This window comes from Pagrus major, chromosome 12 (genome assembly GCF_040436345.1).
Source record: "Pagrus major chromosome 12, Pma_NU_1.0".
In the NCBI taxonomy this organism is placed as follows: domain Eukaryota; kingdom Metazoa; phylum Chordata; class Actinopteri; order Spariformes; family Sparidae; genus Pagrus; species Pagrus major.
In genome coordinates this window covers 7,197,596-7,223,643 of record NC_133226.1, presented here as the reverse complement: position 1 = coordinate 7,223,643, position 26,048 = coordinate 7,197,596, and the positions used below count along the sequence as shown (strand labels likewise).

The 26,048-nt window shown below is 43.0% G+C and overlaps 2 protein-coding genes across 2 annotated transcripts; one reads left to right on the top strand and one right to left on the bottom strand.

Moving 5' to 3' along the window:
• The first annotated feature begins 765 nt into the window (after positions 1 to 765).
• On the top strand, positions 766 to 18,731 carry mamdc4 (MAM domain containing 4). The gene is made up of 28 exons (XM_073478369.1): positions 766 to 823; positions 4,046 to 4,138; positions 4,270 to 4,431; positions 5,843 to 5,968; positions 6,262 to 6,495; positions 6,629 to 6,754; positions 8,281 to 8,436; positions 8,629 to 8,732; positions 8,975 to 9,130; positions 10,270 to 10,360; positions 10,471 to 10,584; positions 11,858 to 11,950; positions 12,053 to 12,190; positions 12,275 to 12,414; positions 12,790 to 12,898; positions 12,997 to 13,101; positions 13,413 to 13,544; positions 13,819 to 13,946; positions 14,179 to 14,395; positions 14,499 to 14,636; positions 14,729 to 14,853; positions 15,353 to 15,443; positions 16,041 to 16,202; positions 16,439 to 16,564; positions 16,674 to 16,801; positions 16,899 to 17,004; positions 17,932 to 18,125; positions 18,639 to 18,731. The coding sequence occupies exons 1-28, from the start codon at positions 766 to 768 to the stop codon at positions 18,729 to 18,731; spliced, it is 3,645 nt and encodes a 1,214-aa protein (XP_073334470.1).
• A 1,999-nt stretch (positions 18,732 to 20,730) lies between these two features.
• LOC141006115 (uncharacterized) lies at positions 20,731 to 25,600 on the bottom strand. The gene is made up of 2 exons (XM_073478236.1): positions 24,247 to 25,600; positions 20,731 to 20,897 (listed from the first exon to the last, which is right to left on the bottom strand). Exons 1-2 carry the CDS (start codon positions 25,273 to 25,275, stop codon positions 20,895 to 20,897), a joined length of 1,032 nt encoding a protein of 343 aa, XP_073334337.1. The 5' UTR covers positions 25,276 to 25,600; the 3' UTR covers positions 20,731 to 20,894.
• Positions 25,601 to 26,048: the final 448 nt, after the last annotated feature.

The following is a 26,048-nucleotide window of genomic DNA, read 5'->3' as shown; positions in this document are numbered from 1 at the left end:
CTCCGTCAATTTGTCCAGCAGTGGGTTTTTAAAGGAATAGCTTGTTTTCTAAAATCTAAATGTCAATTTCTTACATTTAGATTAATGCATGTGTCAAATACACATAAATCAATTGTAAATCCAGACAGCTGTGGAGTGTGGGTGTGTGTATTCTCACTTGGAGTTATAGGCTTGTAGTTGCGTCTGTGGGATTTATGGAAATCAAGTGTAGTTTAGTCAGCTTAATTTAGTTATTCATGTATGGAGGCAGCAGTGGTTTAAGTGGCTATTAGACATCTCTGGCTGCTTGGTTACCTCCGTCTTGGCAAAAAAGAACTAAGTGGCAAAATGGATGCAAGCACATCATCACTGATATGAAGTGAATGTTAACGCAAATCCAGTCCATTAAGCTAATTACAAAGGATCTATAAACCATTACGTAACACGGTAAAAATGGCTGATTTCAAAATCCATTTGTCATCCAGAAAACTGAGCCAAACTGAGTTCCCTTAAGCAAGGCACTTTACCTTCAACCTCCTGCTCTTGTGAAACAAACACCATGAACTCAGTTACCAACTGTGTCTTCTTCAGTTATTGTGAAATATACTGCTGCGGAAATCTGCCATTAAGAGGAAATTGTTTTATGATGGTTTATTTTAGTTGCATGCTGGGAGAATTTAAAGTCCAGGTGTTATCTCTGAGAAACGGAGAAGAGGTCAGAGTCAACTAGCGAAGACTGTCCAGATTGTGTTCAGACCTTCAGACTGAGCAGGTGGAAGAGGAGAAATGAAGACGTTGCAGTTGAGGAGCTCAGCCCTCGTGCTGCTGGTGATTCTGCAGTTTGGTAAGAGCACACTCAGCCATACTCCGTTCAAACTCTGTGACTTTTTAGTGTGAAGAAATAATCCTGCTGCTGGACAGACTAAATGTAGCTTATTGTATTGATTCATTCATAAAGAGAAATATGAAGTACACAACTGTTAAGTAAGCGTCTAACGAGCCTTTAAAGTTGGACAAATCTTGAGGTCCACTCAATTTTTTTTTTTTTTTTTCAGAAAACTTTCAACCAATTAAAAACACTAATGCTGAAACTAAACTATTAAACCTACAGTTTCTGAGGTCAAAAATGAACATTTATGCTCAAGCAATAGTTTTTCTCTGTTGATGGTGATAAGTGTCACCTGTTGTCTTCAGTCTCTCAAACACATGTCTGCAGACACTGGTCAGGACACTGGGGTCGAGTCTTTTGTCTCTTTTTGAATAGATTCAATAGAATACATGTAGTATATATACATTTGACTAAATGTGTCAACTTTAACCCCAGTTATGTTGCAGTAATCATGATTCACTTTGGAGACACAATGAGTTCTTGCATAACATACTATCACAGCAGTTTGTCAAATGGTCACGAAATATAATCTACAAAATTCATGTACCATGAACATGACTTTTATATTGTTTTTGTAACTCTCAGAACAACTGTCTTTGTGCCTGCACCACGTTTCTCTGACTGACTCAAACAGCACATGTATGAACCACACTAGAGTTGCAGGGAGCTGGTCGCAGTAGATGCTGAGCATACAAAGTCCAGAACTGTCACACCAGAATCCAGGGTTCAGATCCAGTCTGTGGTCAGGTTTAGGCGAGAAAAGCACTTTGGAAAGATATTTTCATAAGGAATTTTGTCTTTACATTTAAAACTCGTGTTGAGTGTCATGATAAAAGTCTACAGTTCATGCCCATTCATGCTCAGTATCTGATGAACTGCCGTGATACTGGGTTCATTCAATGTTCATTTCTACTTTTATGAAATAAAGATGAATAGTTTTTACTTCTTTACCAAACAAATGACAAAACCAGTTACATTTTCTCTCAAGTGTAACCATCCACCTTTTATATAGTATATACAGTATACTTGACACTTTATTGCAATAATGCACAAGTTAAATTTTAGATTGTTTTCATTCAATGATCTTTTTTTTTTTGTTTTACAAGGAAAGAAAACAACATTTAAAAAATGATTTGTCACGATTGCCATATACATGTTAAAAAATTACAAAGACATCACTGAGACATTAAGCGGTATCACTTTATAATAACCATCATTAACAAATGGTAAATTGATAGTTAATCAAACTTTAGTTAACAGTTATTGGCAGACAATGAAATGCTTTATAAGACATTTATAAAGCAGTTGTGAAGGTTTAAAAACAACAGTTGCAGCTTTATAATGGCCATCCAAGTAATGTTTATAGATGAACCACACAGTATTTATTAACCATTTACAAAGTATTATAAAATCAATAAACAATTGCTTAACAAATGGTTTGTAAAGCAGTTTCTTAACAGTGAAATAAATATTAACTATTAAGTTTGAGTAGCTATGAATCAACCATTTATTGATGATGGTTAATATAAATGTGTTACCCAATAATCATAATAAATAAATTAAATATTAAAATTCTTCATCTAATAACAAAGCTGTTTGTCTAGTTTTGCTGCTGAGTCTGAATTCTGTCCTCACGTTCACTTTTCAATCACATTAGAAAGAAACAACTGAAACAATTTAAAAATGTTCTCATTTATTTCATTAATGTCAGCTGACCTCAGTGTCCTAGAGTTATCAGACTGTTATGTCAGTGCTGTAACGACATGCTCTTTGTGTGATAACACTGTGAAACGTGCAGTGTGCATGTTCCTGTGTTGTGTCTTAATCAGAGACCTTTGGATGAACGGATGGCATTTTGCTGGCGTTAACCTGATTACTTCCCTCTGGCCTTTGAGCCTGTTGGCATTAGTTGTATAATAAATCTTTGACAGTAATGAGTCCTGATAAGACAGTTGGAGTCATATGTGAGATTTGATACAGCCTTCAAACAGAAGCAAAGATGGAAAGTAATTATCTTAATGTACTTGTGCTGTTCTGATATCTCAGGTATTTCCATTAGGGAAGCTATAGGCCCACTTTTCTTCTACTTCATTTCAGAGGAACACACACTCTCTGTGCTTGTATTACATTTATCTGACAGCTGGAGTTACCCTTTACTTTTCACAAGTGGAGCTGAATTTCACAAAGCAGTATCCACTCAAAGTCCACTTGTTCTTGTTCTGGAGTTTTTGACTGTGTCACACAAACTTTATCAGCAGGTAGAATATTATTAAGTCACCGTGGCGCTGAAGATGTTTTATCTGTTATTCTGAGCACTTTTAGGACTTACGCCTGCATGTTGGCTTAAACGTTTAATTTAATGAGTTCATTCTAACGTTTCATGTTCTGGATCTTTCGGCTTTATCACTCAGTCATCATCATTTGATGTGTTTGTTTAGTTTTTATTGCAATTTTAATATGCACTGTTCAGAGACTAGCCCTGAGCTATTAGAGATCCAATGAAGCACAAATGTGGATGAAAAAGTCCTCAAAGTGCTCAGAATAATGGAAAGTGAGGCTGAATGAAGACTGTGTGACACGGTCAACAGCTTCAGAACATGTGGACCTTGAGTGAAGATACAGCAAAAAGTTTAATGTATTAATTTGTGGAAGGTTTATCCACTTCACTGGATTGTAATGTTTTTTGATTGTTCAGTTCAGTTCAGTTCATTATCTTGACCGCTTTTTCCGTGAGGGTCGCGGAGATGTTACCGCTTTATCCCCCCTTTCAGGGGATTGCGGGGGTTACTGGGGCCAAATCCAGTTCTCATAGGGCGGAGGCCAGGGTATATCCCTGGACGAGTCGCCAGCTCATCGCAGGGCCCTCTGACGGCAGAGGCTGCCACACAAGGTGCCAACTGCGCAACCTTCTGGTCACTGGTCACCTGCTCTACCCACTGAGCTACAGCTGCCCCTTTTTTGATTGAATTCTGTAAACCTCCTTGGAGATATTTATGTATGTTTTACACATTTTTTCATATTTTTAGGTTTATAAAATGTATCAAATATTATTTCTAAAGGGCTAAAGAACTTTTTCTGAAATCAGTTACTTGAAGAAATGGACATTGGCTAATATTTGGATGCAAGTATTTCAGAAAACAGTTTGAGGTGACTTTGATGTTTTTTCTTGTTACACAGTGGCTGGTTCTCTGGCTCATCCATGTCAGAGTCCTGGTGTGAGATGTGACTTTGTGTGTGACTGTTCTGACTGCAGCGATGAGAGTGACTGTGGTAAGTTTAAACGTGTTCTTTGAATATGGCTTCGGATGCTAAGACCCTGCTCTGAATTCTCTGTCTTTTAACATTATTTGCATTTGATGTGTATTCAAAAGTTAACTGTTATTTCTGTGACATCTCTCAAGGCCACAATGGGAAAGAGTTTGAGTGTGACTTTGAGGATGCAATGTGTGGATGGACTGACCAGTCCATCAATGCACCAGTGTACGGATGGGTTAGATTTCAAAGAGGGGACACTCTGCCCGACAGCGGGCCGTCCTCTGACTACACCACCGGGACAGCTACAGGTACACTTGAATACACAGTCACTTATCCCTTTATTTTGTTTTGTCTTTTTGTCATTTGAAGTATCAAGCACCTTTAAATATATTTATACAGTATCTAATTTATACTAGTAGAGTACATCAGCACAATAAGCAAAGGGTCTCAGACTGTATTATGAGGTGCAAATAGGACTTCTGTAGACAAGTTATTTAGTTATATGTCTGTGATTCACTCTTACAGAGTCGTTCTGTGCGAAAAAAGCTCTAAAAACCCACCGTGCTTTACCTGTTCTGCACAAAATGGCAGAAGGACAAAGTTGGCGACTAGCTGGTGAACTGTGAAACTTTTAGCAGCTAAGGAGCCACACATTTTCATCAGGGGGTGGTGAAGACAAAAAAAGAGCTAAAGGGAGAATGAATATTGGACAGAAACAAAGCTCCTAAAGAATGCTGATGTTGCTTTGTCACTGCTACATGTTGTATGCTAAGAAGTTTACCAATTCAGTGTTGTGTTTACCGCTTATCTCCGCTGCCCAAAGTGGCAAAAAAATAAAAAATCAGTTAATGTAGTTTTAAGTATTACGGTTTTTAGGGTTTTATGTGATTTTTTCCTTCTTTTGTATGTGATCTTTTTTCAGCGGAAACAAACTGTAGACACAACACCGACATACTATATGTTTACCTTTTGGTGCATGGCAGATAGAGCACCAAAACTATGAGCCTAAAGATGCTGATAGAGCTGCAAAGTTGGAGATCATTCTGTGGCCCTGTCACTATCAGTATTGGAAAGAGTACTGAAAATCTGTCGTCAAGTCCGAGTACATTTACATTACTGAAATATTACTCAATTACAAGTAAAACTACTGGTGATAAAATAATACTTGAGTAAAAGTACAAAGTATTTTTCTCAAACATTACTCAGAGTATTAGTTACTCTTTAACTGTTGATGTTTAATGCATTATAAACAGCTGACAGTCAATCAGAGGGTTTCTGTCTCTCCGAATCTGAAGTCATTGCCTACAAAAATGCAAACGAGAGGTTTAGATATTAATTTAAATTGTACTCAATTATGATTTTAGGCTGTATTATATATACTAGTAATATATAAAGTTGGAGTAAAATTATAAACTTGAAAAAAATATTCATAAAAGGACAAGTATCCCAAAAAAAGACTGAATTACAGTAATTTGAGTAGCTATAATTCGTCACTTCCACCCTGGTCACTATAAGCCACTCCTGTCACAGTCCAGGTAATCATGTGATCTATAAGTGCAGCTTTAAAATGTTTCATATCCTCTGTAGTAATAATGATAGGGTGCTTTGGATAAAACTAGCTCTGTTATTGTTCGGTAACAAAAATGGCAATTGAGTCTAATAATGAGCAGGATAACAACAGTACCCTGCACTAAACTTTGAATATGTCCCTTCACACAGGTTGGTTCATGGGTGTGACTGCAGTGAACACGGACTCTGTCAGCAGAGCAGTTTTAACCTCTCCAAATATGCAGCAGTCTTCGCCAACCTGCCGCCTTCGTCTCAGATATTTTCTGTGGGACTCAGGTAACGAGCAGTACTGACTACAGCTCATACATTCAATCTGCCCACAGTGTTAAAGACAGGGCTTCATGTCATTTTGTACTACTTTTACTACTTCTATTAGTATGTTTTTATTTGTTGTTTGTAATCTGTTATGCAATTGTTTCTCATAACTCTGATTGAGTTGATTTGACAGCTGTATCTACTGTAAACATAATCATAATTATTAGATGTTTGTATTGTCGTGTACACAGTAATAAGATTTAATTTCCCCTGCAGCTGCGGTACTAATAAAGTATTTGTAATGTAACCTGTAGGTCACGCAGGCCTGGGCACCACACCCTTGTGGGCGTCTGTCCATCACCAGGACGCTCGAGAAGCCGTAGTGTGGCGTCCCGAGGCCACCAGTGTACGTGGCTGGAGGGAGGCGACCATCTACCTGGGCCGTATTCCCGGACCATTCCAAATCCGTCTTCACTCGCAGCGCTCCCAGGGGGGGAAAGGAGATGTGGCGGTGGACCAGCTGGAGTTTCTGGACTGTGCTCTGCCCTGTGAGTCCGTCAAAGTCATCTGATTAATATACAGCCTTCCCATGGAGACTTGTGTCCCACACGCAATTAATCACAATAAATGACTATCAATGAATCACTTTAATAGGTTTTGTTGTTTTTCTCTTGTTATCAGTACCACTGCCTGGTCCAGAGTGTCCAACAAACATGATAGAGTGTGCCCGTGAGGGCTGCGTGGATCAGCGGCAGGTCTGTGACGGCACCGACGACTGTGGTGATGGGACTGATGAGCTGGGCTGTGGTGAGAATTCATCTGACTGACACAAAAAAACAGCATATGTTCTTTCTTACATGATGTCATATTGACAGACCTCACTTCTAATGAAGATATAGTCCCTATGAAAACTGTTGACAGGGGTTACCATAGAAACCAGAATATTTTTTACAGCAAGAGACGTTGCTGTTAATTTTTTCAAATGTAATTTCTCAAGTTTTTCTTCAGCTGGATGTCTTAAAAATGTGGCACTTAAAAGTATCAGCATAGCTCAATAAGACCATGACAATGAACAAAGACACATGACAAAGACAATGTGGGGTCTTTTTTGTGATTTGAGTGATTGAAAACAAAATTAAAGGTCCCGTGTGTAGGATTTGTGGATTGCAACCAACTAAACACACCTCATTTCACCCTACATTAAAAATGCAAAAAACGCTAAAGGCCTTTTCTAGAGCCAGTATTTAGTTTGTCTGTTTTGGGCTGCTGTAGAAACACAGCTGTAGATATAAAAGGCTCATTCTAAAGAAATGAAAACACAGAGATTCTTAGTTTCACATTATTATATCCTAATCATAACATATACGCTTTTCTGTGTTTTGTTACCTGTAAATGGCGAAATAGGTTGTTGGTCAGTGCCTTCCAAAATGACCCATGTGCTTTTTCTGGAGCTTTGACTCACATCTTACGGTCTTCCTCAATGTTATCACGTGACCACAGACCCATTCTTAGGTCATGTCACAGCTAAACAATCTCCATGATAACCGAGCCAACTCTATCCACTGAGGAAGACAGGGAGATGCGGATGGAAGCTCTGCGAACGCACCTTTGATTGAATTATTTTTCATCAAAGTGTTTGTGTTTCACTGTTTCCTGATCTGCCACCTCTGTGGTGAAGGTTATGCAACTAAACTTGATTGATAGAAAAAAATTGTGGTCATAATTAAAGGAATAGTTAGTTTAAGGAGGAGCGTAAAGTGTTCTGTTTCTTAGCCGGTTGCAGTGACTTCCTGGAGTCTCCCCTGCTTGATAGTCGCTGAATAGAACCATAACATGTTTTTGCATTTCGTTTTTGGTATGGATTTAGCATGTCTTTTGGACAGAGCCAGGCCAGCTGTTTCCACCTGCTTTAGGAGACATATGAGTGGTATTGATCTCCTCATCTAACTCTGAGCAAGAAAGCAAATTAGCTTATTTCCCAAAATGTCAAATAAGTAGTTTAAAAGAGCCCAGTGGTGAGTGTTGGTGTGGGGTGGGATGTGAACAGCCTGTCAGCCACCTCTGCCACGTACTGCCTCTCAGAGAGAAGTCGTCACATACACAATCACAAGAGATGATTCCTCAGGAAAGCTTACACAGGAATTGTTTCAGCAAACACACAATTCTGTCCTTTCTCTGCTGACGACTGCCTTAAAATTCCTTCACATGACTCTGTCTTACTCTATGATGTATTCTGGACTATTCATGTGAAGTAGACCTTTTGCAAAATTCCCCACAAAATTGATCAGATGTTCTATCCGTTCTATCTGTAATTTATTTTATTGTGTCTCCAGGAGACTTCAGGCTCTGTGACTTTGAGGAGGGCCTGTGTGACTGGGATCTGTCTTCAATCTCCAATCTGAAATGGTTCAGGACGAACCAGCAGAGCCTCTCCATCACGGATCCTCTGAAAGGACCAGGCAGGGATCATTCCAACAACAGTGCGACAGGTATAACAATTCCTGTACCCTTATGTTTTTATCATTTTGGAAATCATAACGTTGTTCTCAGTCTGTGGGTTCTTCAATTTCAACAGAGGGGATGGTCCAATCGGAGTCCCCACACTCTCTTAAGAATTTTAAGTAACTTTGTTTTTAGCATAACAACATACATAAATAATAATAATAGATACATTATTGCAGGTCACTTCCTGTATGTCACTGTGCCTGATGGTGGTCTCAAAATGGACTGGGCTGCTTTCCAAAGTCCCCGCCTTGAACCCACCAACAGTACACACCCATGCAAGGTGAGTTTCAAGCTGATTTCTTCTTCTATCAGAGAGGCTTTTAATTTACTCTTACGCTTTGTTTTAACAGTAATTTACTAATTGTTAGACTTAACTGAAAAAAAGTGAAATAAAATGAAATAACAATGGAGGAAATTAAAGGAAAAAAGGCTCCATTGAATATCAGTTCATGTTTAATTTTTTTGATTGATGATGTTCAAAGATATTTCTAAAGATAATTTGAACCGAATGTTTGTGTCTAGATGGTGATGTACACTCACCAGTTTGGGCCGAGGTCCGGCGGTCTGACGGTGCTGGTGGCAGATCAAAAGATCTACCCTGTGTGGGAGAGAGCCGGAGCTCTAGGTGATGTTTGGGTGAAGGCCGAGGTGGAGATCGTCACCAACGCCACTTTCCAAGTGAGTACCTCACCTGAGTTTGTAGCCATAGGAACAGTGTAGCCTTGGAAATCTGTAAAACTGAGATATTCATACTGAAGATTCATAAATAAAGATGAGTCACAGCAAAATGATCTGACATGGTAACAAAAAAATATTTATTTATATTCATTTTCTCACAATGTAAATGTGGACTTAATGTACACAGACGGATTACAATTGTCACAAGAATCTGTGAGTAGAGCCCGACACCGGATTTTTAAGTTCAGCACTGATATTGAATATTTGACAGTTCAGTCTGATGAGGATATATCAGCCAATATTCACTTTTTAAAATAAACATAGAAAGTGATCCGTGCACACCTGCTTACATGCAGACAGGTGCATAGAATAATAATAAGATAATAATAATAATATACGTATATATATATATATATATATATATATATATATATATATATATATATATATATATATATATATATATATATATATATACATATATATATATATATATATATATATATATATATAATATTTATTTGATATTTTGAAAATACAATATTGAACATTTTACTCATTAAAATGGTTAAAAACAACTAGACTTTTTTTAAAATATATTTTGTTGAGTTGTGAAATTACTGTACATAATGGGTTTATATGTTCAAACCCAGTTAAATCCATAATTTTACTTGAATAAATGTTATGTAATAACTTCAAACATCAGAGGATATGTCAGAGAGTAATGAAGGATGTCGCAAACATGTTCTCGTGTAGCATAAAACTTTAAAACATTACCTTGTCTGTAAACCTGATTTCTGCCTGAGTCACATCAGATAGATTTCATCATCAAACTATGTCTTTGGTTTTGATTGTTTTAACTGAGAGACAACCTAGTGGCAGAAATAGCATACTGAGTGTTTAAAAGAAAGGATGAGGATTGAGAGCCGACAATTTTTGACTCCAATGACAAAATCCTGATCACCACAAGAACTAGATTCCTTTACATTTTAGATATATATTAAATAAATCAAATAGTAGGGTTGCACAGCACTTAGTAAATGAATGATCTACAGCTTTTTGTGTTTGGATGAAATTGTCCTGCTGTCACAAATTCACCCTTTTTTTTCCTTCTTCTGTTGAATTTTCCATCATCATAGATTGTAATAATGGCAGCAATCAGGGACTTCGCATATGGAGGTATCGCCATCGACAGCATCGTGTTGTCTCCTGAATGCAGCTTATCACCTGGTAATCCTTTAAGCGGTCTTTTAACACATGACATCACATCTGCAGAGAATGAGAGTAAATGCCTTCTGTGGGGTGATAAATCTGCAATCTCACATTTTCTTCTTGAACAGTGAATGATACCTGGGCAGCATTCCCTGACCATCCTAAAGAGCCGTGTACTGAATCGGACAAGATGTGTGATTTTCATGGTGACTGTCCAGGTGAAGAGGATGAAGCCAAATGCGGTGAGTCTCCTATTTCCTCAGTTTAAACTCATCAACAAGTCTGCAAAGGTTTAAAGAACTAAAAGGAGTTGAGTTCTTTATAAGAGTCAGCAGAAGCATAATGAGGCTGCACCAGGCCTTGGGGGGCCACCAGGGGGCGACCTAAATAAGCAAATCAGGTGAAAACCTTATATTTCAAAAATGTTGACTCTTTGGGAGTCTTTAAGAAAAAGCAGGGGTTTTTTTAAAATGGGTTTTATGAGCCTGTGGGCGTAAAAATATCAACCCAAGGAGGAGCAGACTGTCCACACCAGGAACATCTACAGAAAATCTTTTGGTTAGACATAAAAACACAACTTTTTTTCCTTGACACACCATGTCTTAAGGCCATTTCAATCAGGAGACTTCTTAAGTACTGACGTGCACAATAAAGATCCCATCATAACATCGTCATACTCCCGATGGAGTCTAACCAGTGGTGAGGGTGGTGCAGGTGACTGGATGAAGAGAAATGCCGAGATCTGAATTGAAGGGTTGAGAAGGAGTGGGCTTCTGATGAGCTCGGACTCAAGCGCTGGAAGAGAATAGGGTGGAGAAGGGTCATGATGATTTGCACTGAAAGCAACAGATAGGAGAACAGACTGAAAGAGTAAACACCCATAGTCAGCTGATAATGACAGACGCGAGATAGAAGGAGATAGAGGAGAGAGACAAATGTCAGTGATGAGCAGCATAAAGATGGTCTTCCTGATTGAAGCTACGCTAAGCTAGCATTGTTTCTGAGAAGTGAAGGAGGAAGTAGAGTGATAGTCTCTGAGGAGACTGAGGAGATCAGGTTGGATGATTCTGCACCCAAAGTGTTTGACTGAATACCACAGAGATCTCTTACCAAAAGTTAATGATTCTCCTAAACTTAGCCAAGTAGTTTAAGTTGTGTTAACTCAACCAAACAGGTGGTAGATCAGAAAATACTCATATTAATTATTTTTGTAACTGTAACAAACAATATTGTCCATCTCATACCCAGAAAAAAACTGGAGGTTCTATGTTTCTATTTGAAAGCAATAAGTCCTCTGTTTGTTTTTTATTTAGTTTGTTTTAATGTGCTATTTTGTGTCATTTTGATACCTGCAATAAAAAGGGAATAAAGCAGGTAGATTATCTGTCTATTACTTTTAAATCAATATGCATGGGTCAGACATTATTTTAATTTTAGGTTTGTTTTTGAATACCAAAACCTGTCTCAGTTTCTGTCTTATTATGAGTGAGAAGTCTCCATGAATCTGTCCTGCAGGGGATTTCTCGTACACTGGGGGCAGCTCCGGCTGGACTGACACCAGTATTGGGAATCAAGGCTGGGTGCTCTTCGAAAATTCCACATCCAAAGGTACAAAAAAGCTCTGTCAGCTATTGATAACGACCCATTACTGGATTCACTAATCTTCAATGATTAAAAAAAATAACACAATATTTCTTTTGTATTTATTAGAGGAGTACCTGTCTGTAGATGTGGCGCCAGGCCAGCAGCTGACTGAGGCCCTGACACGGACCCCCCTCCTGGGCCCCTCCGGTCCAGCCTGCACCCTGAGTTTTGATTTTGCACTAACTGGGAATCCAGGACACATTGGTAACTAAGTTTACTTTGACTTCTTACTTTTTCCCTGGACCTTAGATCTTTTAACATGACTCTGTGCACGCGTCTGTGCTGCAGGTGAGCTCTCCATCAGGGTGATTGACAGCATGCTAGGAGTACAGCCTAAACTGTGGGAGTTCAGTGGGAAGACGGGAACAGACGAAGAGTCGTGGCAGGAAGCCAACTTGAATATTGGAGCCAGAAAACATCGCTTCCAGGTCTGATATGTTTACAATTTTTACAATTGAAATGTTTGCACTGATGATGAAAAATTCAATTTTTGGAATTATCTGTGGCAAAATTAGCTTTTTTTTCTTTCAGCCAAATAACCAATCATTTTTTTAATGTTATGTTGTAGTGACATTTCTGCTTTGATGATGACAGTTGAGTCACAGATATGAGCCGAAAAATTAAACAGGAAGTCAAACTTTGGTACAAAAAGCAGGTTAACTAGAGTTGCCCAAAACTGCAGTTCCTCAAATGGCCACATGAGGCTGGCTCCAAAATCGAGTCATTCCCCAAAATTTGATGAGTTCAGTGAAAGTCTTTTCACTCATGAGGCTCTTTTGTTTTCCTAATTTTATCTCTACCAGCTGGTGTTTGAAGCTCGTCGGGTGAAAATCTGTCCATGCACAAAGATCAAAGTGAGAAACGTCCGCTTCGCCAGCTGTCATGCTGAATATTTCCCATCCTCTGCAACAGGTAACTCTAATCACTTGTTACAATTTACGCACAATATTGAGACAGTTTATAGTTTTTTTAAATGTCTCAATGCTTTGATTTATTTATTTTTTTGCCAGCCCTCTCATGCAACTTTGAAGATGGAATGTGTGGATGGTATCAGGACAACAGTGATAACTTTGACTGGGCAATGCTCAGTGGGATGGACCACACCATCGGGATAGGTAAGCTCATTTAAAACAAAAACATACAAAAAAAACATTGACTCTACCTTTCTTTAGCCTTCCGCAAGCATGTAACATCAAGTTTTGCACTTTTCATATCGAGTAGAGAATCCATAAGAGGATATTTATATCATTCCATGTATTCATTTAAGAGTAATATTTTACTCATATGCTCATAGTTTAATATAAAGAGTATTTATATTGATATTGTTCACAGTTTTTTGAGAAAATGTAACAATCGAACCAACAAAAACCTCAAGTCTTAATTAATTGCATCACTCATACCCCCTCACCCTTATGTTGATGTCTAGGCAGAAGCCTCGCTGTGGACATGTGGAGTCCTTCTCTGCGCGGTGCGTTCGGGCGCTTAATTTCATTCACACAGGCACCTTCTTCATATCAATGCCTGACCTTCTTCTTCAAAATCTATGGGCCAAACACAGGTGAGGATGAGACTGAGTGGAAAGCAGTAGAGAGTGAGATAAAGATAATGAAGTTTCTTTATGTGTGTTTTAAGGGGAAAAAATATAATAATATAAATAATAATATAATAGTCATATTCTGTCTGTTGTAAGTGTTTTTTATTGAGTAACTGTCTGAAAATGAAATGAAATATTAGCTTCTTACCTGATAGAGGCTTGAAATAATGAGAAAATTGAATCATTTCTTTGCCCTCTCACTGCTGCTGGTCCATCCTCACCCACTGATCCCGTCCAGGTGTTCTGAATGTGAAGCTGTTACATAAGGATGGTTCTGAGAGTGTCCTCTGGACCCGCAGTGGAGCTCATGGCAACATGTGGCATGAAGCACACTGCCCAGTGCCACACCAGCTCACAAACTTCCAGGTATGGAATAACAGCAGTCAGCCTGAAATTACTACACAATGTCTCAAAATTCATTATTCATTAAAAAAATTATGACAAAAGGAGGGAAGATGGAGTAAAAGAGGGTTAAATTGGGTTTTTGTGTTCCAGTTATTGAAAACCAGATGGATAAAGAGATAATGCCAGAATGATTGATCAACATTATCTTCTGTCTTGTCCAACTCACCCTTTCTGACTTTTGACCTACTACCAGCTGATGTTTGAAGCGGTTCGCTCCGGTTTTGACGGGCGCATTGCCATCGACGATGTGGCGTTCACGGACCATTTGTGCACCGTGCCAAGGATGTGTTCCTTTGAAGGCCAGCAGTGTGGCTACAGCAGCTCTGGTAAAGTTAACTGGCTGTACCGCAACGGATACACCACCACGCCTGCTGGACCCAAAACTGACCACACTCTGAAGACTGAACTGGGTGAGACAGAATCCCATTAAAGAAAAGTCACATTTTAATAAATGTTGAAGAAAACTGTGAGACTGTGAATCGTGATTTTTGCGCTGCTCGGTTGGTTGCTCAGGCTTCTACATGATGGTTAACACTGCAGCGAACATCCTTAATTTTGGTGATACGACAGCCCTCACCTCGCCTTTTCGCCAAGGAACCGCTGCGACCGAGTGCGTCCATTTCTGGTATCAGATGGGAGGAGAGGATCCTGGTAAGACACCTGCACACACCTGCACTCACACAAACTATTAACCCAAAGAAACACAATATGACACAATATATGATATGTTTGTACTTCTTCAGGTTCTCTGACAGTGTATATGAAGCCGGTGACGGGAGAGAGGGTGAAGATCTTCTCTGACAGTCTGGAACAGGGAGATATCTGGCGCCATGGCAACGGCAACATAAGTGGCCTTATGGACTGGCAGGTACAGTGTGGAGGATCAATGATAGACTTTTCAACACAATGAATGAATAAACTGTATATCAGCAGTGTTGTGAAATGAACCCAGAAGTCATGCTTGAGTCGGAGTAAAGACATAATATATATAATGGATCGGTTTAGATCTGTTGACCCACTGAATACAGTATGTACTCAAGTACTCTTCCTATACGTGACTTTCACTTTAACCAGTATAATATTTTAACATGATGTCTTTTCTTTACTCAAGTATGACTTTTAGATACTTGTTCCTGTCCCATTTACAGCTTCTGTTTTGTAGATTTAAAGGTGGCTGTCTAATTCCGAGATGTCTTCAAATGCCTTTAAAAATCCACACTCAGACTGTAGCAGCATGTTAAATTTTCCCTCTCCGGCAGAATTTGACACAGTAACTTTAGAGTACTTTCATTAGTGAATTTTTACGTGTAGGACATTGTGTTTGTCTTTTAAGCCAAGCTGATGTGGTGCTTTATTCTGCTCTGCAGCTTGAGTTTGAGGTGGCCGGAGCCGGAGGCAAAAACACTTTCGTTGCAATTGACGACATCTTTATTTCGGCTCACCCGTGTCAAGATCTAGGTTTGTATCAGCCTCAGCAAAATAAAGGAGAAACACACAACAGACTGAGACTAGTGTGAAAAGGGTTTTTTTTTTAGGTCATTTTAGACCAGCACCTGTGAGAGATCATCTTTGTTTTTACTCATATTAGTTAGATTATAGTCACTTTAACAGTATTACAGCCACATTGGTTTCTGCTGGTCATCCTGCAGCTTTCGAGCTCTTTAAATGTGTGTTTTTACTGGACATCAAGACTATTCATTTAAAAAGGAGAGCCTGTGTGACAAAACAGATGTAGTCTTTGAAAGACATGGGCATGTACCAGGCAGGGAAGGTTTAATGAAAGACCCTGTTTTGTGAGAAATGTAGGCTGCATTGTCCAAATATTGGAAACTTTACTTACAGTATATGTGAGACTGAATGTCAGAATATCTTGGACTCTGTGGCTTCAGTTTTGATCGCTCTTTTGAAATTCCAACGACTTTGTTGTCTTTTTGTTTTTATTTTTTGTATCTTCCCGCCATGTTTAGATGCAACTACCCTGGAGTTAATAAAATATCTTCATACTTTATTTCTTACACCTCCAATTAATTAGTTTATTGAAATTGAATATCTCAGGTTCGAAGTGCACACTGGAGAAAGGACTGTGTAGCTGGACTAACACTCACAACGGACAAAAAGGACTCGAAATGGACCAACTGGACTGGGAGCTGACCAATCAGGAGGCAGAGAGGCACTTCTCCACCCCGCCACACGACCACACTCTGGGCACAGAGAGGGGTAAGCCCGATAGAAGATAATCAAGGATTGAGCTACTTCGACTGTAGATATTGTAGAAAAAGCGACATGTGCTCATGCAAGTCATGTGTTTCACTCCTCATCGAATATATCTGCACACTGACAGTCAGGAAGAAACAACACTCTGTATCATTTTTAAGCACAAATATCATTAATCTATGTCCGTGTCTCATCCTTGATATGTAACAAAATGTAAACTTCCTTGTCTTTTCCTCTAGGTCACTTCCTGTTCCTTCCAAGCAGCAACCGGACGGCAGCAATGCAAAGCGCTTACTTGCTGAGCCCTCACCTGCCCCCGACCAAGGGCACCTGCCTGAAATTCTGGGCCTACAAGCTGTACTCATGTAAGGATCAGTGTTCTGAATCATCTGTGCTTTGTTCATCAGATACATTACATTTTCTGTAGCCACATGTTAATCTTGTATCACAATCCACTTTTTTTCATGTGTGCAGCAGACACTGCGGAGCTGAAGGTGTGGATGCTGGTTGAAGGTCTGCTGAACCAGCTGGTGGTTTTGAGTGAACTGGAAGCACCGTGGAGACGCTTTGACGTCAACATCACATCTGTTAAGGAATATCAGGTCAGACTCTCACTGTATAAACTAACAAGCCTACGTAGTGTTCTGCATGCAAGCCAGGCGATGATGTCAGCTGTGGTCTTGTTTTTGTCATCAACAGATCGTGTTTGAAGGAATCAAAGGAACGTCAGGTGCTGTCGCTCTGGATGACATTGAGTATACTGTCGGAATCAACTGCGCCGGCGAAGTCAAAGATCCAGTCTTAAGTACGATGTGCCAGCGATTTTACATGTTTTTCAACTTTTTAACTGCTAACATCATATCTACAAAGCTTGTTTTTCAGTTTTTTTACCAACTTTCTCAGAAAATATGTTCTGATTGACCAAAATCTGGATAAGGGCTTTGTAGCTGCCATGTCTTAACATGGTCCTGGGTATTTCTTCTCCTGGTGGTGATGTGTACATACTGGTGGAATTAAGTAAAGCTTTTCTGAGGTCACCTTCCCTTGTTTAACCAGAGACTTGTGTTCTGTCGGCCCTGAAGACGGTCCACCTGTCAAGTGCAATAGCTTGATGTTGTGATGGAGCCAGACCTGTGGGCAAAACAGTCTCTGCTTTCTCGTTGCTGAGTTAGCCAGTGTCTTATTTTATCAATTTTATTTTCCTGGGACTGGATATCAGCCAGAAGTAGCCAAGCTGGGCCAGCTCAGTTCTTATCCCCTCTTCCCTTCTCTCAATCGCAATCTTGACATTAAATATGAAGCTATGGCCAGCAGCAGGTTAGCTTAGCTTAGCATTAAGGCTGGAAGCAGGGGGGAATCCATACAAATACAGAAATGTAAAGACTGCAAATTTCGCTTTTACAGGTAGTTGCATGCTGGAACTTTTTCTCTCCAGGCGTAGTGATTTTGTATAATTGCTTCCATTTACTTCACTACAATATATAAATAATATTGCAATCTTGTAAATTGTACTTGAGACTGGTAATGCAGCACAGTCACCTCTACTTTTTCCAAGTAATGCTAGCATGTTGTTAGCATGTTCATGCTCTCACATCCTGTATTTCACAGTTAGCTGCTAAAGAACAAGTATTTTAACTTACATCTTCATTGATGTTGATGGCATATCAAAATCAAAATGTCTTCAGCACACTCTCTGGTTAATGAAAACTAATGTTTTCCATCTTCCCCGTAGCCTCACTAAAGCACGACAACGCAGGAGGGATAGCAGCGTCCGTCATCGTGATGCTCCTGCTGGTCGGCACTTTGATCGCCCTGCTGGTTTATTACCTTCGAACCCGGCCTGAAGTCACGTCTGGGACCAGTCCATCATCATCTTCCTCAGCTCGTGGTGGCTTCAGTAATGACATATATGAACCAGACCTCACAGTGAGTTATTCTGACATTCAAACCTTTAAAAATACTGAAGAATCATCTTGTGAAATTAATGCCATGAGTATTAAAGGATAATTCTGGCTATCACACCTTTGATTTTTTATGTTTGCACGTTGGGCCATCATGCCAAAGAGTAATATTAAAGTTCCAGTGATGTTGTCTTGCTAGGCAAGAAGCTGAACTAGGATTTAAATTAACCAGGCAGCAACAAAGGCTGGCCCCTAACAATAAGACTATTTAAAAAATGAAAGGTAGTAAATCTTATTTGATGTAGACAGAGAGAAAAGCAGAGCATATAAGAATAATGAAAAATGAAAAATGAAAATAACCAACAAATACAGTGAATATACTGGCCAAATATCTACCCACAATCCACAGTGCAGATGACAAAAGAAAATCACAGATTTTTTAAATGAGGAGTGGAGTTTATCTTTAATGTAGCAGCAGCAGCAGCATCTTTTCTTTGCTGTGTCTAGTTAAAGATTAATCACATGTTCTCTTCAGCAGGACCGAGTGGCAGTTCCATCAACACAAAACCATCCGATGGCAGCCGGCTTCAATGATGTCTACGAAGATGTCAGGGAGATGGAGGTGGCGTGAGGCGGGAGGAGCAGGGTGGTCGTGCCACCTCAAGGTGGCTTTGTGAATTTAAGGCGATATCACAGCAGGAGAACTGTTTGTGTCGCCCTTACATGACACACACACACACACACACACACACAACACATGCACAGCACACATACTGAAACACTGATGAAGGCCTAATCGATGCAGCTGCCTCAGATCTGGTGGAGCCCTTGAGGGTCGCAGCTGTCTGCCTGTGGACGGACAGAAGCAAGTCAGAAGGAGAAGAAGAAGACATGGATGGAATTAGTCTAACTTTATGAAAATCGAGATGGGCATTACCCCTGGCTGACAAGGTTGAATGGAGTTTTATGATCCATTTTGGATCTGTAAGGAAGTTCCAACAGTTTCAGGCGAAGAGAAACACTGAATCGTGTTTGTTTAGTTAAAGAAGAACTCATTTCTTTATGGCTTAAAGGGGCACCCCTTTGATTTTAAGTCCATTTACTCAACAAAAGTGCCGCTCAGCCTGTGAAATCTGTTGTATAATGTCTTCTATGGCTCTCTGAGTGAGCTTTGTTAAGTTGAAGAAAAGAATTCACTTAACAACTCCTTATCTGCATATTTTAGCTTTACCTCAGAGGCACATTTATTACAGAGAGCCTGAGCTGTCGCCATTTGATAGACATGACTTTACAAGGGAAGGGGGTCTAACGAAAGACATTACCGAGTTGCATTGTGGGAGTAGATCTCCACTCACATTTAGGACTATCAGAATCTCTCCACCTCTAATCTGTCTCTATGGAAAGTTGTGGAGTGCCCCTTTAACGAGAAAGGAGGAAGAAAAGAATGACTTCAAACAGACAGACGGATTAAACTAGAGAGAAGATCAGGAGGTTGTACAGGAAGTTGACATGTAGCGCAACTGTTTGGAAAAAGACTGTAGGACGGATGTGTTCTGTTGGATGTGCTGGAGGGTTAACTTTACTCTGCTTTACAAGATATAATTAATCTCTGATGATAAATGAATTAAAGTTGAGCATTGCAACACTGGTGTCACTGTGCTTTTTCACTTTGAGAGTAAATTGGTCCACTGGGAAACTACATTTGTTCAAAGTCTGAGAAAAGAAAAAAATAAATGTACATTCTTTACATCAGTTGGTTTAGTTTGAAGAAAAGTATTTGACTTCATGTAAAAAAAAATTCAAAAACTTGTCATTTTTCTTAGTTCTATGCCACTGAAATCCAGCTAATTTGATGGCATATAAATTAAAGAATAAGTTCACCCAAGAATGAAAATTCAGTTATTATCTATACACCCCCATGCTGATGGAAAGTCAGGTGAAGTTTCATAGTCCACAAAAAATGTCTGGAGCTTCACAGCAAAACAGCGTTGCAGCATTCTCCCAAACAACTGAAGTAGAAGGGGACAGAATGTTAGCATGATAACCAGATAGTCTCAGTCCTGTGAGCCTCTTTCTCGCAGCGGTCCAAATCGTCTCTGCTAGCTAGCTGTGTAAACACCAACACTCCCAAAGTAGTCCAGCTGGCTTTACAGCTAACTGAGCTAACAAGCTCACAGTAGCTACAGTCACGGATGTCTAAACATGAACACAGTCAGCAGCAGTTAGCAGTTAGTCTGGTGATATGCTGCCCCCTGTTTGTTAGGAGTATGAATCAACATGTGGCAAATTCTTACATACTGAACCTTTAAGTCTGTAACAATCACATGAGGTCATAGTAACTTCATTATTTGTCCATGGTGGGCAACAGGACTCCATGATACATCCTGCATTCAGTCACCATGAGACGTGCATCTTTGTTTGATTTCATCTTTGTTTTCATGACTGAATAAACTGAGTAAACAAACTGACCTTAAAGGACAACACAACTTCATACTGTTTTACTTTGTTTATATTTGGCGGACCCTGCCTCCTTTCTAGCTTCAAACAGGGTTCTGGGGACCTTATTTTTCTCTGAGAACAGCTTGTTTAGTCAGTGTGGCGTAGTCTGATGCCACTGTGGGTTTCTCGACAGGAACAGACACACGGAGTGATGATTTTTATGTTCTTTTTATTTTTCAATACTCGGGCCACACAATAGCTCTCTCGGGGTCGATCACAGGCGTCCGTTGCTGCCGACCGCCAGGAGCATCCGTCCCTGTGTGGCTCACTCGTCTCTCTCCCCAGGTCCAGCACGCTACTGTGTTTTAAAGGAGAGAGTGATTAGCTCAACAGGAAACCGGTGTGCCAATCACTCTCACCTGGCGCTGCTCTCCTGAGCCCTCCCCACACCTCTCTCCTGCAGCCGATGCACCACGCCCCCTCCACATACCTCCACCGCCCGACTTAGGCCGGGGAGCCGTCCGGCCTAACCCACTCCCCCCCCCCCCCTCCTCATGAGAGCGGGAAAGGAAGTCGGCCACAGCCATCTGCACCCCCGGCCTATGGATCACCGTGAACTTAAACGGCTGCAGAGCCAGATACCACCGGGTGATCCGGGCGTTGGCATCCTTCATGCGGTGGAGCCACTGGAGGGGAGCGTGGTCCGAGCAGAGGGTGAATGGGCGCCCCAGCAGGTAGTACCGCAGAGCATCGACCGCCCACCGGATGGCCAGGCACTCCCTCTCCACCGTGCTGTACCTGGCCTCCCTCTCGGACAGCTTGCGGCTGATGTACAGCACTGGGCGGTCGAAGCCCCGCACCTGCTGGGACAGAACGGCCCCCAGCCCTCTGCCCGACGCATCAGTCTGCAGGACAAAAGGGAGAGAGAAGTCAGGTGTGTGGAGAAGAGGCTCCCCACAGAGGGCCTGCTTAACCCTCTCAAACGACACTTGGCACTGCTCCGTCCACTGGACCGGATCTGAGGCACCCTTTCGGGTGAGGTCAGTCAAGGGGCTGGTCAGCTCCGCGAAGTTGGGAATAAATCGCCGGTAATAGCCGGCCAGCCCCAAAAACCGCCGCACCTCTTTTTTGGTCTTGGGCCTTGGGCAGGCTGCAATCGCTGCTGTCTTATCTACCTGAGGACGCACCTGCCCGCCGCCCAAGTGGTACCCCAGATACCGTACCTCCCTCCGTCCAACTGCACACTTCTTCGGGTTGGCCGTGAGCCCCGCCTGCCTCAGTGACTCGAGCACCGCGGCCACCTGCTGCACATGCTCCGCCCAGGTGTTACTATGGATGATGACGTCATCCAGGTAGGCGGCAGCATATACAGCATGTGGACGCAGCACCCGGTCCATGAGGCGTTGAAACGTGGCTGGGGCCCCGAACAACCCGAATGGAAGTGTAACAAATTGGTACAAACCGTACGGAGTGGAGAAGGCCGTTTTCTCCTTAGACTCTGGAGATAAGGGAATCTGCCAGTAGCCTTTGGTCAAATCCAGCGTCGTGAAAAAACGAGCAGTGCCCAGGCGGTCCAGGAGTTCGTCGACCCGGGGCATAGGATAAGCGTCAAACCGTGAAACATCATTCCCCTTGCGATAGTCCACACAGAACCGGATAGACCCATCTTTCTTGGTTACAAGAACGATGGGGCTACACCAGGCACTGTTGGACTCTTCTATAACCCCCATCTCCAACATGGCTTTCAATTCTGCCTGGACCACTTTTCTCTTGTGTTCAGGCAAACGATAGGGCCGTGAACGCACTGTCACGCCCGGGTGAGTCTGCACGTGGTGTTGAATAAGGCTTGTGCGTCCTGGCAGGGGGGAGAACACATCAGCGTAACGCTGCTGCAACCTGGCAATGTCTGCTCTCTGGGACGGCGAGAGATGGTTTTCACATAGGAGCGAGGCAGGATTGGTCGATTTTGGTACCTCCGGCCCCAACTCATCTCTCTCTGCCACTGCCGTCACCAGGGAAACAGACTCCGCCTCTCTCCAAGCTTTAAGGAGGTTGAGGTGATAAATCTGTGTAGCCCCTCCCCGGTCAGATCGCACAAGCTCATAGTCAACCTCACCCACTCGCCGTGTGACCACAAAGGGCCCTTGCCACTTGGCGAGTAATTTGGAGTTGGAAGATGGGAGCAATACAAGCACTTTATCTCCCGGTGAGAATTGTCTTAACCTAGATCCTCTGTTGTACAGCCGCTGCTGACGTTCCTGGGCCCGGAGCAAATTCTCACGTGATAACTGTCCTAGTGTGTGGAGTTTTGCTCTCAGGTCCAGGACGTATTGAACTTCGTTTTTACTGGGGCTTGGACCTTCCTCCCAGCTTTCTTTAACCAGGTCCAAAACCCCGCGTGGTCTCCTGCCAAACAGCAGTTCAAAGGGAGAAAATCCCGTGGAGGCCTGGGGTACCTCGCGTACTGCAAACAACAGAGGATCTAGCCACTTATCCCAATTGCTACTATCATCGTGAACAAATTTACGGATCATGGACTTCAACGTCTTATTCAGGCGCTCAACGAGGCCGTCAGTTTGAGGGTGGTAAACACTGGTCCGAATTGACTTGATGCCCAATAATCCGTACAGTTCTCTCAGTGTTCGTGACATAAATTGGGTGCCTTGGTCAGTCAGGATCTCTTTCGGGATCCCGACTCGGGAGATAACTTGAACCAGCGCCTGCGCCACACTCTTTGCAGAGATGGTGCGCAGCGGCACTGCCTCTGGATATCGTGTTGCGTAATCCACAAGAACTAACACAAAGCGATATCCACGTGCACTCCGGTGAAATGGCCCGATGAGGTCCATCCCAATACGGTCAAAAGGGACCTCAATCAGTGGTAATGGGCGCAAAGGCGCTCTCGGGGTGGCCGGTTGGTTAACCAACTGGCATTCGGGACAAGACGCACACCAGCGGCGCACGTCCGCCCAAATACCAGGCCAATAGAATCGGGCCATTACACGGTTCAGTGTCTTTTCACACCCCATATGTCCAGCCATCGGGTTATAATGAGCCGCCTGGAAGACCATTTCCCGGCGGCTTTTCGGTACCAACAACTGGGTCATTATTTCTCCTGTCTGAGTGTCACGGCTCACTCTGTAAAGTCTGTCCCTACGTAAAGAAAAGTGCGGATATGTTAACGCTGTGTCAGGGCGCACCGTGTGACCATCAATTTTTATCACTTGGTCGAAGGCAAAGCGTAGAGTATCATCACGAGACTGCTCGAGTGGAAAATCTTCCATGGAGTCAAACACAGGAACCTGCGGAGCCTCCTGAGAAGGCTCCGCTGGCTCCCCCTCCCCGTCTGCAGTGTCGGACAACCTCGCGTCACCGCTGAGCACAGCGCACATATCCCATGTCCCTGTCGGCCGTGAGCGCACCCCCACACACTGCCCCACTAACTTATCAAACCCCGGCCAATCAGTACCCAGAATCAGGGGGTGCGTTAGGCGGGAGCTAACCGCAGCCTTTATACTATGCTTTTTACCCTTAAACCGAATTTCCACTGGTACTACAGGGTATCTGTGAATATCCCCATGCACACACCTAATATCCACCCATCCAGCCTCTATCAGAGCCCCGGGTCGAATCAGACTCTGGCGAACTATAGACTGCATGCAGCCCGAGTCCACCATCGCCTGATATGTACCCCCCTGAATCCTTACCGGAACGCTGTACGTCCCTCCTGGACCGGGGGAGGGTGCTGGAGGGCCGACAACCCGAATCACTTGACCGACCTCCATGAGTGGGCATTCACGGCGGAAGTGTCCGGGCTGTCCACACCTCCAGCACTCCTGCCCTGCCGCCTGAGGAACCCTCTGTGGGCTGAGAGCAGCCCCTGTAGCGGCTGGAACCTGGGAAGGAAAAAGAGGGGAAGGGGGATTAGATCGGGGAGGAGGAGAGGGTCGAGCGGGTGTGTGCGTGTGTGTGTGTGTGTCGGGCGCAGGTCTTCTCCGGGGTGCCGGCGTGGGACGGGCGGGAGCGGCTGGCCGATCCTCCTGTGCCCGGGCTCTGGAGAGCACGGCCAGATGGTCCTCCGCCAGTGTGATGGCCGTTGTCAGGTCCACCGGGCGGTGGCAGTGCACCCAGTCCGAGGTGGCAGCTGGAAGCCCCTCCGTGAACTGCTCCAGGACGATCTGGTCTACCAGCCGGACCTCGCCGGCGGAATCCCCGGGCTGCAGCCATCGCGTTGCCGCGTCCTTCAGCTGCTGCGCGAAGACAAACGGCCGCTCTGCGGGTCCGAGCCTGGCTCCCCGAAACCTGCGGCGATGGTCCTCCGGGGAGAATCCCAGTCGGTCCAGGATGGCCCTCTTTATGTTCGCGTACTGTCGGGAGGGGGCAGGCAGGCCGAGCGCCGCAGTTTGAGCGTCCCCCGACAGAAGGGGAAGCAGTCGCACGGCCCACTCCGCCTCCGGCCAGCCGCATGCCTTCGCCGTCTCCTCAAACATCCCCAGAAATGTCTGTGGGTCGTCCTGCTCCGACATTTTATGGAGTGCCAACCCAACGAGCGAGGGGGCCGGTGCCGCTGCCCCCGCCCGGTTCACCATCACCTCTAACAGCTGGGTCTGTTTTTCGGCCTGGCCCTGAAGTGCTGCCAGCTGCTGCCTGCTGAGCACGGCCTGGTCTCGGTTCATGGCCGCTACTTCTGCCAGCATCTGCGCCAGCGCCATGATTGGTTGCTGCGGTTCCGTCATCCCCCGTCTCTGCGTTCGCCTGCCGAATCACGTTGGGCGCCAATGTGGCGTAGTCTGATGCCACTGTGGGTTTCTCGACAGGAACAGACACACGGAGTGATGATTTTTATGTTCTTTTTATTTTTCAATACTCGGGCCACACAATAGCTCTCTCGGGGTCGATCACAGGCGTCCGTTGCTGCCGACCGCCAGGAGCATCCGTCCCTGTGTGGCTCACTCGTCTCTCTCCCCAGGTCCAGCACGCTACTGTGTTTTAAAGGAGAGAGTGATTAGCTCAACAGGAAACCGGTGTGCCAATCACTCTCACCTGGCGCTGCTCTCCTGAGCCCTCCCCACACCTCTCTCCTGCAGCCGATGCACCACGCCCCCTCCACAGTCAGTTACAGAAAAGTAAATATCTCTGAGTTTGTATCATTACCTCATTAATATTGTAAATATTAAAATTCTGAGTTTGAATTTCTTCTCCAAACCTACATAGCGCTCCTTTAAGCATGGGCTACTTTTATGATTTGTATGTTTATTTCAAAGTTTTACAGTTGTTTGTCTTGTGTGTGTTATTGTCAGTCTCTTTGCCTGTATGACAGTGTTGTATTATGGGTTTTATCCCTGTAAAGCCCTAACCAGGAACAAGTGCTGCACATTAGCTAAAGCTAGGAGTTCTGTGTTGGACTGGCTGCATATTATTTAAATAGATCAATGCCGACACGTGTTATGCTGTCAGATAAAAGAGTGAATGGTAGCTCTTGCTCTTGATTGCTCCCTGCATGTGATGG